The 15137-nt window shown below is 33.5% G+C and overlaps 1 protein-coding gene across 1 annotated transcript in view; it reads left to right on the top strand.

Moving 5' to 3' along the window:
* The first annotated feature begins 4507 nt into the window (after positions 1 to 4507).
* LOC127733651 (SCO-spondin-like) overlaps positions 4508 to 15137 on the top strand; it is a 66360-nt gene continuing 55730 nt past the window's right edge. Inside the window, exons 1-8 of the mRNA XM_052242968.1 lie at positions 4508 to 5848; positions 6715 to 6814; positions 8008 to 8058; positions 8527 to 8718; positions 9666 to 9836; positions 12426 to 12596; positions 13835 to 14005; positions 14913 to 15083. Coding sequence (XP_052098928.1) covers positions 4508 to 5848; positions 6715 to 6814; positions 8008 to 8058; positions 8527 to 8718; positions 9666 to 9836; positions 12426 to 12596; positions 13835 to 14005; positions 14913 to 15083 — 2368 coding nt within the window. The remainder of the gene's footprint in view (positions 5849 to 6714; positions 6815 to 8007; positions 8059 to 8526; positions 8719 to 9665; positions 9837 to 12425; positions 12597 to 13834; positions 14006 to 14912; positions 15084 to 15137) is intronic.

The following is a 15137-nucleotide window of genomic DNA, read 5'->3' as shown; positions in this document are numbered from 1 at the left end:
ATCTGTTGTAGAGTCGTCACTGGTTCAGACGTACTTATAATATAATTGTTTTTGTGACTGCATCATACATTAATTTGTAGGATCCTTTACAATATATAATTCAGCTGATCTGTAACAATTCCATCTTCATGCCTTATATATCGTGTACTGTGTTACGACGCTAGATAAAAATTGACTAGGAAAGGTAACACCCGGCCACCGAAAGCTTTATTTTAAGCCGGAGCCTAGATGGTCGATAATCTAGCGCGTCGGGCATAGTGCAAGGCGATTTGGTGTCACGATATCTCAGTAGCATGAGTTCGAATCCCGGCCAGGGAAGAACAAAAAATTAACCTCCGCAAATTTACAGATCTAACATTGTTGGATTGTTGTTTAGACGAATTATATATGTATCACCATCACTGCTGGTGTTCCGATGGATAAAATCTGTTGTAGAGTCGTCACTGGTTCAGACGTACTTATAATATAATTATTTCTGTGACTGCATCATACATTAATTTGTAGGTTCCTTTACAATAGATAATTTAGCAGATCTATAACAATTCCATCTTCATACCTTATATATCATGTACTGAGTTACGACGCTAGATAAAAACTGACTAGGAAAGGTAACACCCGGCCACCGAAAGCTTTATTTTTAGAGCCTAGGTGGTCGAGTGGTCTAGCGCGTCGGGCATAGTGCAAGGCGATTTGGTGCCACGATATCTCAGTAGCATGAGTTCGAATCCCGGCCAGGGAAGAACAAAAAACTTGCTTCCGCAAATTTACAGATCTAACATTGTTGGGCTGTTGTTTAGACGAATTATATATATATAAAAAAAAAATATATATAATCACAGAAACTTTCTGTGACTGTATCTTGCATTAATTTGTTGGATCCTTTACAATAGATATTTCAGCTAATCTGTAACAATTCCATCTTCATGCCTTATATATCATGTACTGTATTACGACGCTAGATTAAAACTGACAAGGAAAGGTAACACCCGGCCACCGAAAGCTTTATTTTTGTGAAGCCTAGGTGGCCGAGTGGTCTAGCGCGTCGGATCCAGTGCAGGCGATTTGGTGTCACGATATCTCAGTAGCATGAGTTCGAATCCCGGCGAGGGAAGAACCAAAAATTTGCGAAAGCAAATTTACAGGTCTAACATTGTTGGGCTGATGTTTAGACGAGTTTATATTGAAAACAACGTTCAAACCTATGATTGCGTTGGATAAAAACCGCAATTTTTATACGTGTGCATGCAAAACAAATTTCTTATTAGAGGGGTCTAAATACAGCACAAACAACATTTTCCAAAAGACCAAAATAATGAAAAAGTATATTTTAACAAAACGCATTTGACTAACAATTTGTACAAAGTCAAAATACAAGTTATAATTTGTACATTTTTTTTGTACAAATTTTAATTTGTACAAAATTATAACTTGTACACAACATATATATATATTGTAAAACATACAGGTCAGATACTTCGCCATGTCTAAAGACCTAATGACCGAAATTCATCGCTAACTACGTTATATAAAAACCAGTCCAATCACAGTTTAACTTTTAATATCTATAATTCATTTTAGATTTAAGGATTAGCACATTTTTGCAAAAATGTTTTTGTTTCATAATCTTATAATCGCATTTCTATTAATTAGTAGTTATTAGAACACTGTGCATGCGTATTGAGGTAATATGTTTCATATTAGCTATAACATGTAATATAGCACCGGTAGAACTGAAACAAGACGGACCCATTTCAGACTGCAAGGTGGAAGTCAAAATGCATTTATACTAAGACATAAGGCAGATGATACCAAACGATAATAAAAAAAAAATCACAAGCCAAGAAAAAATCTGACAGTGTCATAAAAGAAAAATGAAAAACGACGGAATTGCAAACAACAGTAAAAGAACACTACATTATTAAACCAAAGACCGAGAAACACGACGGACCAATGTATTACATATTTATCAGGAATGTTTCAACAAAAAATCTAATACATTCACCAAAATCTGAGGTGATATCAGATTCTCCGGAAGGATAAGCTGTTACTGTGTTCCATATGTGGCACCCGTCGTGTGGCTCATGTCAAATGCAAATTCGGTGATGAATCTAATTCGGTGATTTTGACCATATATATAAACAAGTCTAAACAGTAAACAACGTTCAAACCTATGATTGCGTTGGATAAAAACCGCAATTTTTATACGTGTGCATGCAAAACATTTTTTTTTTTGTAGAGGGGTCTAAATACAGCATGTGCTTAAAGCATTAATCATTATTTATCATAAACAATATTTTTCATATTATATAGTCGTCATTAATTAATTTGCTAAATTTATCATTTAGGGTTCCGAAAGACCTTGTGAAGGATGATATTCGTAGCGATCTTGGTTAGTTTACTGTCCACTTCATGTGGTAAGTGTCTAAATACTATAGATATTTAGCAGATCAGCTTTTCACAATTTCTATGACTGCATTTTCTCAAATAAACTATATGTATCTAGTGAAAAATTTTGTAATAGTTTGCAATGATAGATATAAATAAAGTTAACTTTTCTTGCGGGAAAGGAATAACGGGTAAATCAAGGTTTTTGTCTAATATTCCCAAGGGTATTCTTTTTATTGCACATTGGACCACTGCAGGATTTATGATTTGAAGTATTATAACTTTTTTTTTATCTCGGCTATAATTCTAACAAGTTCGTTTTTGCAAATGGATAAATCTCTAAAACGTTTAAAAAGATAAATTGCCAAATATTATCTGATATTAGAAATTCCCGTAATGTTAAGCGAATACCTATTTGATTGATTGACTCCCTACACATGTTTCGCATTTAATACCTTTAATATGACCGGACACCCACTTTAGTATTTGTTTAACTGTTGTACGTGAGAAATCCAAAGGATGATCATATTTGTATTCCACTGTCAACCGTTTTGATGCCCCATTTAATGTAAGAAGAGAAACATCCACATGAGAATAGCTAATCCTATTCGAAGAAATTGACTTAATGTATTATTTTTTAGTTGTGCTTGTTATACTCTGAAAAGAAAAAAAGAAAATGATCAGGAGAAATAAAAAATAAGAACTGTAATATAGTTTATAATTTAAAGATTTTCTGAACCTTTTACCAGACCATTCACTGGTTCAGGAGGAGTTCTAAATTCAAAAACCGAAATGGTAAAACTGATGTTTTGCTTGATAGACCTGAAAAAAAAAAGAAGAGAGCTGCAATGGCTTTAACACTGGAAAATCAACCCTATGATTGACTGTAATCTTTGAATATTCTATTTTGTTGTGAAAATCCAAGAATTCAATATTAGATGTATATTAGATAAATCTGCTTACTATCATTTTAACATTCTGTGAGATTAATTTGGTGATAAGGGGAACCTAAAATGTCAAACAAAGTTCAACAAGGTGTGCTTTATACTCAAAATTTCACATAGAAATAAAAGTAATAGTGATCGGTTCACTAAAACAGTACTCTATAACTTGTCATCTATATGAATTATCGCATCGGTGGTCTGGAGATAGCCCAATCTGATTAAAATTCAGATCTGTGACAACTCGTGCCGAAGAGCAAAACGCAATCAGAGATCTATATTTTAATTAGGAATCGAAAGTAAACACGTTTAAATTAGTACTGGCATTTATAATTTATAGCAACAACGGGTTGCTTTGAAGTCAAAATGAGCACGGATAGGAGATCTGGAATATACGCTAATCCGCAGTCAAGCCAACGACAAAAATAACCAAATAATTTAGAGGTCAACATAAATTATAATCTTCCACAAATACAAGTTCCGTACAATATGTAAAGTTCTAAATCGCAGGGATAGAAAAGAGTGAATATATGAACTAAACCTATAAAAAAAAAATGCCTTCAATATAAATTTGAGGGGTTCCTGACTTGGGATAGCCACGTGCATTTTTTTGGCGGGTTTAAATTTGTATTTTGAAACCGCACAATAAAAATCTGTCCAAAACACTTCAAGACATAACAAAAACACAAGTACCCTTAGAACAATAATAAACCATATTATATGGTATCAAAGAGTACTCATTACTGAAAGCAAGCTCATAGAAATTTACCTGATTTGAACTACACTCTACTGTTGTGACTGTACTTCATAGTAGATTTCCTACATTACGTCATTAGGTACTAAAAGACAGGACCTTGTTTCAACGCCTTTAACAAACTGATCAGAAATTCAATACAGAAAAAAGGACAAATAGTTAAGTCTTGCTTCAAATAAAACTTAAGAGAGTTGATATTTATCACGAGAAAAAAACAAAACTACAAGACACAGTTATGGAAAATATTTAGATATTAAAATATACATATTAAATTGTATTTCGATTTCGTTTTTTAAAAATGACTTTAAATATCCACAATAACCTTATATCACGTTTTGAGATAAAAATGATTCCAGAATCTGGCTCAATTCAATTTTGTCTGAATGAAAACGGAAAACGCAAATGTGATCAAAGGTACTGAATATTCATGGACAACATTGACTTATGTTATTTATATTTGAAATATGACATTGTAGGAATAAGTGCACCAGATAACAGAGGAACAGAATTTGTCATAGCCTACATGGATAATTATTTATCCGATTACGAATTGGAATTATTCGTAACGACATCACGTACAACAACGGTAAACGTCGAAGTCACGTCACCTAAATGGACCAACCCATCTGTCAACGAAAAATTCACAGTAACTGCCGGCGTTGTCAAACAACTTTATATTGACCTTAAATTGCGTTTGGAAGGAACAGTTAACGAGGCAAAAGGTATTCTTGTGTCTGCAGACGATGAGGTGGTTATTTATGGTGTTAACAAACAAAAGTATTCCAACGATGCTTTCCTTGGTCTCCCCGTGGATGTCCTATCAGATGAGTATTTTGCTGTTACATATTATCCACCTTACCGTATGGCACAACTATGTGTTGTAGGTGTAAGCGACTCGACCAATGTTCAAATAAAGCTGCCATCCTGCTCAAATTGTGGAAGCGTAACCTATAATGGAAAGAAATACTCGAAAGGTAATACAATCTCTATCAATATGAACAGATTTGATGCAATTCAGCTTCAAAGCACAGGTGATCTTACTGGAGCTTATATAACTAGCGACAAGCCTGTTTCAGCATTCAGTGGAAACAGAAAGACAAACACGGGATCAGGAGGCAGTCAGGATCACTTGGTAGAGCAGCTGACTCCAGTTAATACGTGGGGAAAGAGGTTTGCAACTGTTCCTACACCAGCAAGAACAACTGGAGATTACTTTAAATTTATTGCTAGTGAAGATTCCACTAAAGTTACCTATAAATGTAACAAAAATGGGAAAATAACGACAAATTCATTCACCTTATCTAAATTAGGTGACCAAAAACAAATTTCTATCGACTCCAAAAGCTACTGCTATATGAAAGCAGATAAACCAATACTTCTAGTAATGATTGTTAAAAGTCAATTGTCATCAGCGGAACCAGCTGATCCCGCTATGCTTATAATTCCACCTATAGAACAATATGCTGCCGATTACACATTCACAACACCTAAATATAGTGGAGGAAGTTACGAAAACTTTTTCCTATTTGTGGTGAACGAGGCAGATAAAAGTGGACTAAAAATCGATGGAGGTTCTTTCCCATCTAACACTGCCTACTACGATATTCCAGATACCGATCTTGTTGGAGGGTACATTTCAGTATCGGATGGATCACATACTGTTCGTCATACCTCACCTATTTCTATTTTTGGGGGATTTCTTTATGGAAAGGCAAACCTAGAAACATATGGATTCACTACAGGAATGAGAATGGCAAAAATCAATTCGGTATGTTAGATATATTTCAAGTCTTGATTACTCAAATTATATAGAACTTTTTCCATGAACTTCACAACTTTAACTTCACATTTAATTGTTTTCTTTGGTATTAGACTTGCTTGCATTTACGTGTTTAGTTTTTATGAGAAATTATGACCAGGTATTCACCAAATCCTCTTCCTATATCTTTTTTAAAATAACCACTGCACCAACTTTAGCGCAACTACATGGCCACTGAAACATGAACATTTCTCTTAATGTAACAGCCTATCCGGATGACAAGGGTGAATGTCATCATATGATATGACTTTTAGATATCTATGAAATGAACAATGCCATAGAACTCGGAATATCAAGTCCATCTCTCATAGAGCGGGAAATCATATTCAATCTTTTGCATCTATTTTATAGTACTTGCAATAAAACCATACTGAACATTGCTAAAGATATATTTAAATCTGTTTCATATTTCGACTTACACCTAGATATTGACAATGAGGTTCGATTGAAAACTAAACTTTAAGTGAAAAGAGATGATTTCAATTTTCCCTTTGTGAACTTTCGATTTCTAGGTAACAACATTCAAGCAGCATCAGAAAATGTCATACCAATTTCGAACTAGACAGGGGATTTTAGGGTTAAAATATACAAAAAGAGAATGATGGGCAAACAAAATAAAGAATAGAGAATAATGTCCTTAAACTATTGAATACAGAAACGAAGGACCCCTATCCGGACTCTCATAGTGGGATATCTTTTCTCTTCAACAAATCTTATGAGTCTTTATTTCCTGAGCAACAGATGATGATGATAATGATGATGATGATGATGATGATGATGATGAAGTAAGTTTTATGCTTCGCTTTCAATTACAGATATGTGTGCCGACTTCTACAGTCGTCGGTGATGGTATTGACAACGATTGTGATGGACTTATTGATGAAGAACTGTGTACATCAGAAAATAAAAATAAAGGTAGTTTTAAAATATGACAAATAGGTAATTTGATTTTTTAGTATTCTGTGTTATAGTTATAGATCACGTGCTATTTGTGAAAGGAATTCAAATATAACTCCATTGTTATTTAATGCGTAGTTCATAGAAACCTGTAGACACAATGATAAAAACATTGTTAAAAATTTTGTTTTTGATCTGAGAAATTTCTTTGGCGTATAGGGTATAGCGATCTACCGAAGACGATACGATTTTGTGAGAAAATGGGTGAGGCTTAACAGTTACATGACAATAGTCATATCGTTAGAACGTTGTTTTTTAAATGTTAAAATATACTACTCCATAGTGTAAATACGGAACACCACCATCTCATAAAAATCTGTCTCATAATCGAAGTTTAGAAACTAATCGTTTTTGCCCAGTTCTTATTCTTTTCCTTTTCACACACTTAAAATTGACCACAGCAGTTTTCAAAACTTTCGGTTTAAAAGGGAGGAGCTTCATTACTTTTACAGAAACGATGAATTTTAAGAATAATTTACGGGATGATGTCTCCAGAGACCAGCTGTGTTTGGTCACGATATACCCTATATATATATCCTATCATTTTTTAGGATTTGGTCCTTTAAGGGGATTTCCATTCATTTTTGGTTTTAATATGGGTTTTAAAAAACATTAAATGAATAATACAGGCTCAAACAGGTGGATTTTTAAGGCAGTTTCAATCCAGGCACAGTGATACGCAATTGGTGGTTTTGTAAATAAAAAAGAGACAAGGTCACAGTTCAAATCTGTTTCAGTAATAACGATTTGTTTAATACTCTGGATTGGAATACTATATAAAATAATTTTAATGAGCTAAAACTAGAAATTTCTTTAGAAGTGACTATGTAACTCGAGTCTAGACAATAATGAAAACTGGAAATTTCAAATTGATTATAGATTACAAATAAATCCAGATCTACGAGGATTTTCTCTGAATACCGTAGACTAATAATGTGGCAGGAACTCATCGTATTTTTAATTTCATACTTTTAATTTTTTTTTATCATGACTAATTAAAGTTTGAATTAAGCTTTAATTCATTCAATGACTGACGATTTAGCGTCTAATATTGCGCTTATTTAGGATGGTATGTTGTTACCTTACTATTCGTGTTTTGGTTTTTGAGTCTTCCAAAACATATGACATACGGGTTCTTTTTTATTATACAGATGACGATGGCGATGGTGTATCAGAAGAAGATTGTGCAAAACCGCCACCAAGTAAGTACATGTAGTATTGGTTAAGGCAGATGATTGAAATTTACACATGCATTTAAAATTGCAAATTGTAAGTCATAAATCAAATGGATGAAACGCTTGTTAATTTGTATACTCATTTGAATAACGTACATGTATGACGTCGATGAAAACTGGAATTATATACATATTTTTAGATGCATCAGCATCTTTCTTGTAAAAACACAAGTGTGGACACATATCAAATAGTTTGGTTTGAGTTTTGTTAAAACAATATTTATGACGAGTACATGTTGGTTGTGAAATCTATTGGATGTTTTACATGTTGGTTGTGAAATCTATTGGATGTTTTTGATAACTGATTCCAACAATTTACTCAATTTCATTTTCTTTGCTTAATTTCTGGGACATCTTACACAATATTGAGTTGTCAATACAACTTGACATATAACAACAGCATATGAAGAAGTACGAACGAATTCTCAATTACAGTTAACGGTGCTTGGGCAGATTGGGCATTGTGGGGAAGTTGTTCAGTATCATGTAATCCTTCCGGCCTTAGCGCGACTGGAACATATACTAGAACAAGAACCTGTTCTAATCCAGAGCCAAAGTATGATGGAACACAGTGCGTTGGTGACACAAGTCAATCAAGCTCCTGTTCACCGACCATCTATTGTCCAAGTAAGTGATATGTTACTACTATTAATTGGTATTCTGATAATTCTATTTTTTATTTGAGGAGGTGGAATCAGACGGAACTTTAACAGTTGGTATTACGTCTAATGGCTTTGCAGTTGATATGCAAATGAATATATATTTCAAGTACCAAAAAGTTTATATCATTAACACCTAGCATAAACTATGTCTTATCAAATAAATGCAGTACTCATACCACAACAGAAGTGATAGCCTAAAATAGAATTTACCAATCCTAATTTACTAATAAAAGTATCCAATAGATTGTAAGCACATAAGAATACATTATATTTTGTTGACATCCCACTTTTGAGAGATTCTTAGATCTGATCATCCCACCTAGTATGTTTCAGATATCTTTTTTGTTTATATCGTGTCTTTGAACACTCTTAGCTAAGCAAATCTTTCGTGTATATTATTGTTTTTATTCTTTATTTATTTCAATTGTTTATCTCTGATATTGTTTCAGACTAATTTTTAGCAGGAAAATGTATTTCACTAAGTTTTTTCGAAATCATTGTATACACAAGTGAAATCGGTGGTGCAAGTTGCCATAAAAATATCTTTGACCAGACGTCATTATTTTATATTAAGAAACTGTTTTATTAAAAATAAATAAAATATGATACACTGAATAGAAAAAGAACACCAAGTGTTTTAGAGATAAGAAATATAACAAACGCGTGCCTGTAATACTACATTTGAAGCCTGGTCTATATGGCAAGTTTTTACGTGTAATAAACATTTAAGTTGCTTGTCGATCCACAAAAAGTTTAGTAACACTGGCTGCACTCAAATTTATAGTGTATACATAATGTAGTCGAACGTGAGAAATAAGAACAAATATCTTTTATCACTTAAAATTGAGTGATCTTAAAGAGTACATCTTTGAAGGTATAGGAATAAGTTAAATGAAAGACAAATTTTTCCAGTTGATGGAAACTGGGGATCATGGGGTTCTTATGGATCATGTTCAGTAACTTGTGGAACAGGAGATCAAACAAAGACAAGATCGTGTAATAATCCTACTCCTGCACACAATGGGCAACAATGTAGTGGTTCAGGGACTAGCTCAAAACAGTGTACCATGGTAGCATGTCCAGGTAAGGATTTGTTTAATGTTTGCTTTATTTATTCCATTTAATGCTTGATTCTTGTCTGGTCTTTTATAACTGGCTTTAAAGCATTTCATGAAATCAAATAATAGTAAATTGTAATAGTTAATGCTTTTAACGCAGAGCAAAACAATTACACATGTCAGTTGAGGGATACATTAGTTAAAAAAATAGGGACGTTAGGTAAAATAATACACATTTGCCTTATACATACTTTGCCTCGACTGTGTACTTAGTAAGTTGTAAAATTAAATAAAATAAACTACAGATGGCAAGAGACCCCCCTTAATAGACATATATATTTTCGTAGCATATTTTAAGTTTCTGTATAAAATGGTATTTTATATTTAAAATTATGTAAATGTTATCAAAACTTTAACAATTGAAATATAAGAAGGGTATACAAAAGTAATGCTTACTAAACCAATAGAACGAAAGTTAAACCTCGTTTTGGAGCAATGCTATTTTTTTCTTACCATATATTGCAGTAAATGGTAACTGGGCAGATTGGACGACATGGACCTCTTGCTCTTTGAGTTGCGGAAGTGGTAGCCAAAGTAGAAGTAGAGCATGTTCAAACCCAGCACCAGCTAACAACGGATTGGACTGCAGTGGCTCCGGCTCAGAAAGTAAAACTTGTACACTTATTGCTTGTCCTAGTAAGTATGTATATGTATATCAAATGCATTCAGACTTGTTCAAGTTGATATTCGTTTTGTCTTAGAAGCAACACTTGTACATGATGATCTTAAGCACTGTGCAGATACTTTTGCTTTTAACATAGAAAAAATGTCTTCCAAATATACAAGGAATGTTTTCCCGTAGCCAATGGTTATAGTGGTCGTAGATAAATGTTCATGAACTCTAAATTATGACCGAGATACACAATTAAGTCCAATTCAAATGCCTTTTAAATTGTAGGGTTTGGCTAAAATTTAGATAAATGATAGCTTCATATCTCAAGAGTTGGTATACAACATATCGTTGAAGGTCTGTATAGTCCAGTGTTAGACAATTTTCTGTCGAATGCTGTCGCTCTTATACACATGTGTATCTGATTTACCACTTCTGTCCTGAAGCTTTCGGAATATAATGATAATAAGTCCGGCTGTCTGTTTGTCCTTTCGTTCGTCTTTTCGATCGTCCGTTTGTTTGTCCGACATTCCGTCAACTTTTGTATCCGGAACTGACCCTGAAACTCGATAGGATTTTATGAAGCTTTTCGAAATAAAATTACTCACATGATGTTTTTTTCACAATCTATTTAATTTCTTACCGCAATGATTATCCGACTTATTATTGTGATATGCCTTAGCAAATCATTTACTTGTCATTGCTTAATCTGGGGTTCACCCATTGTTATCTGTAACTCTTAAAAAAATCCATTGTAACAACTTTAAGTTTTGTTTTTGTGATTCGGAGCAAGGATCCAGTTGCTTTTATTTTGTTGATGGTGGCACCAATTCGTGAGTTTTGTACTTCTAGTTTTAATCATGGCGTTGTACGTCTTTTTTTGAATTATAATTCTTGAATGCATCTTAGCAATCTTTTTTTTACAAACTGTTTCCATGACGATTGGATGCGTATAATTTGATAAAGCCTTATCAGCATTTACGGACATTATTTTTATAAACCTTAAAGTTTATAATATAATTTATTTCCTATTCTTGCATTGATGAACGTTTGTTTGTTTTGAGATATTAGCATTGTTAAATCAATCATACCGAAAACTCAACGAATGCTAAGCAATTTGTTTGTCTCATCAACATTTCGTCGTGTGAATCTTATAGTGTTATATGTCCACTTTTAATAAAAATGGAGATAGCTATATATTTGAGATCCAAGTGCAATGATCTATCTCCCTATACAGGTATTTTACGAGATTTCTAACTCTACGAGTTTTTGTCAGAACTGCACTGTTCTATCTTCACACTCCCATTGGATTATTTTTACAGTGTTGTATCTCCACTATTTCTCATGTATTTTTGCTGTTAAATAATTGTCATCAAAATTATCTTAGTTCTACTATGATTAAATGGATTGCATTGTTTGAACTCAATCCATTAGCAATTCTTAGCAAATCAAGCAGTACAGAATTGGTGATATTACAAGTAAAAAATCCATGGGCTATCTCCAATGGCAATATAGAGATAAATTTATAGAACTACATTGTTTGTAGTGATATGTTTTTTCTCCAAAAAAAGGGATGCTTTTTTAATCTAGGTTGCTTGTCTATTAACAAACAATTGATCAAAGCGAAACTCTCCATGTACTTAAATTCGATTCTTATATAAATTTCTCTATGTCTCAGTCAAATATTTATGATATTGAGCTTTTAAACTTTGGTTTAAATTTACCAGATGGGAAATACATCATTATTAGATTCTAACGACGATTTGGTATACATAAGAAATGCTACAATACTAGTATCTAAATCGTCTTGGAGGTATGAATTAATCACATTTGCCGTCATTGGAAGAATAACAGTTTATCAGAAAAACGGACCGATGTCTGACTAATCATGTGCATACAAGGAAATACCGACACCAATTCTTTATGTTTTATTCTTGTCTGCAGTTGATGGTCAGTGGGGAAGCTGGGCTTCATGGGGAGGTTGTTCTGTGACTTGTGCAAGCGGAACTAAAACGAGACAACGCCAGTGTGATAGTCCTGCACCACAGCATAATGGCCAAAGCTGTAGTGGTTCGGGTACAGAAACAAAGACATGTACAAAAGTTTCTTGTCCAGGTACGTTCTGATACAAAAAAAACTATGCCTTAATTTACAGAAGGGGTTGTGTTTATGTGTTTGTGTGTGATTTCAATACAAGTATATTTGTCCCCCCCCCTACATAACGCACCGCAACCGCAGAACGAGAACGAAAAAAATACTAGGAGTGCGTCTATGCATAGTCCATCCGTCCGTCCGATCTTCCGACCGGCCTTTTAGTGCTCTAACGGTTACATTTCTTATCTCCAGTTTTTATGAAGTAAATGCAAAAGATTTGTATCAGCAACATCAGAAATGTCTTGGGTGCTTGTTCATAAATCCGCGTCAATCACCTATTTTTACTGGATTTATAACCCATGGAAATATCAATTATATTTGAACATGAACTTTTAGCGGTCTCAATCCATGGTTTCTATAAAAAAAAATAAGACATTTATATTTGATATTTATCTCGTTGATGTCTTGGAGAAGATAACAAAACAGTACCGATCAATCAATGGCCTTTGGAAATGTAAATAATAAGACGAACTGCAGTAGGCACTCTCACACCTAGGCTTCTTGTCAAGTTAAATGTTTATATCAAAGATTTATATTAGAAATGTCCCAATTCAATTGGAAAATAGGTTCCAATCAACTATTTATAAGATATTTATCATTCTTGGAAATTCAAATTATATGGAAAACCTGCATTGTTAGCGTTCTTATGCCGATTTTTGTGACATTTATATCAAATGTTTGTCTTAGGAAATTTTGGAGAACTACGAGCATAAAAGTACCATTCCACTGCACCAAATGCAATTTTTGACAATTAATGTATTTTTTTTCCCTACTCGATGGTCAAAAATCTTATACAAACGCCGAAATAAAACCATTTATATTTGATGTTTATCTTGTTTATGTCTTGGAGAAGATAACAAAACAGTACCGATCAACCAATGGCCTTTGGAAATTTGGAAATTTAAATAATATGACGAAAGTGATGATAGTGTTTATCAATTTATTTGAAAATATGAAAGAGAACCATGTACATGTACCATCATAGCTATATCAAATATTCAATTTAACCCGTCTTTATAATGTTAAGACTGATGAGACTTGGCCTCGGGCAGTATAAACAAATCACTCCTTGTAAAGGTGACATCATGTCCAATAAATCGAAATTTTTCTAAGATTTTATTGTTAAAAATGCATCAACGATTTCTACAAAAACAAAATTAAACGATTGTACCTTGTAAATGTTTCATTTGAAACTGTAGTTGATGGTCAGTGGGGAAGCTGGGTTTCATGGGGAACTTGTTCTGTAACCTGTGCAAGCGGAATCCAAAACAGACAACGCCAGTGTGATAGTCCTGCACAACAACATAATGGATTAGACTGTGTTGGTTCGGGTACAGATACAAAGACATGTACAAAAGTAGCATGTCCAGGTACGTTCTGATATACTGTGGATTCATTATTATTCGTTGGATACCAATTTTCGTGGATTTCGTGGATACCCGGGAACCTCTAATTTCAATGTCCAACAAATTACAAATTTTCTATAGGAATTTATGCAGACTTTGGCAAAACCTCGAAATAAAATATCCACGAAAATGCAAGTTTTCCTCAATTCACGAAAATTGGTACCCACGAAAACAAATGAATCCAAAGTATTTAAATAATTCTGCAGCAAGTCTCTTTTGTCGAATATAAGAAACGGATCAACAAAGATATTATAATTAAGTTCCTTATTATTATTTCTGACTGAAAATAACAACTATTATAACAACTGTGCATTATGAATGACTCTTTTTTTCATTAATACCAGTCTGTTTCACATGTCTATGAAAGCATTTTCAGGTATTATAAATTAGAAAATCACAAAGAAAATAAATGAAAATAGAGAAAGTTATGTTTTGTAAAATGTTCAACTCAGATAATTGTAACAACTTGCTTTCAAAAGCATTTGCTGGGGCTGTCTGCACGACATAACTTACAACAGAAATTAACATAAAACCGTAAACCTAAATCAGTCGTTATTGCTTCATTGAGGCAGACTTGAAATACTATTTGTGTTCATTAATTTCAAATTCATTAAAGCTTACTCGAAATAATCTTCGTACGGTTTGTTCGGTGCCAACACTCTCTGTTTTTGTTATTCAATCTTTACTTTTCTGTGTTGTGTTTTTATAACGTCGACAGTCTTTTCGTATTATTTCTTTTTATCCATGGTATTTTCTGTTTTTATCGGACAAACGAATTTTTTTATAGCCCCTTTGATCTCGTCTATCTTTTTTTAAAAACTATTTGTATTTTTTGTTCAAATTGCAAATTCTCTCTTAATCATGTTTGCAGTCAATGGTAATTGGGGAAATTGGGCTTCATGGGGAACATGTTCAGTAACCTGTGCAAGTGGAACCCAAACAAGACAGCGTCAATGTGACCAGCCAGCACCACAACATAATGGACAGGACTGCGGTGGATCGAATACAGATACACAGATTTGTACACAAATAGCTTGCCCAAGTATGTTTACATTTATTTAGACGGGCATTTTTCTTGTAGAAACCAAGACATGTC

This window comes from Mytilus californianus, unplaced genomic scaffold (assembly GCF_021869535.1).
Source record: "Mytilus californianus isolate M0D057914Y unplaced genomic scaffold, xbMytCali1.0.p SCAF_3, whole genome shotgun sequence".
Taxonomy (NCBI): Eukaryota; Metazoa; Mollusca; class Bivalvia; order Mytilida; family Mytilidae; genus Mytilus; species Mytilus californianus.
This window is presented reverse-complemented; position numbering and strand designations above follow the sequence as displayed.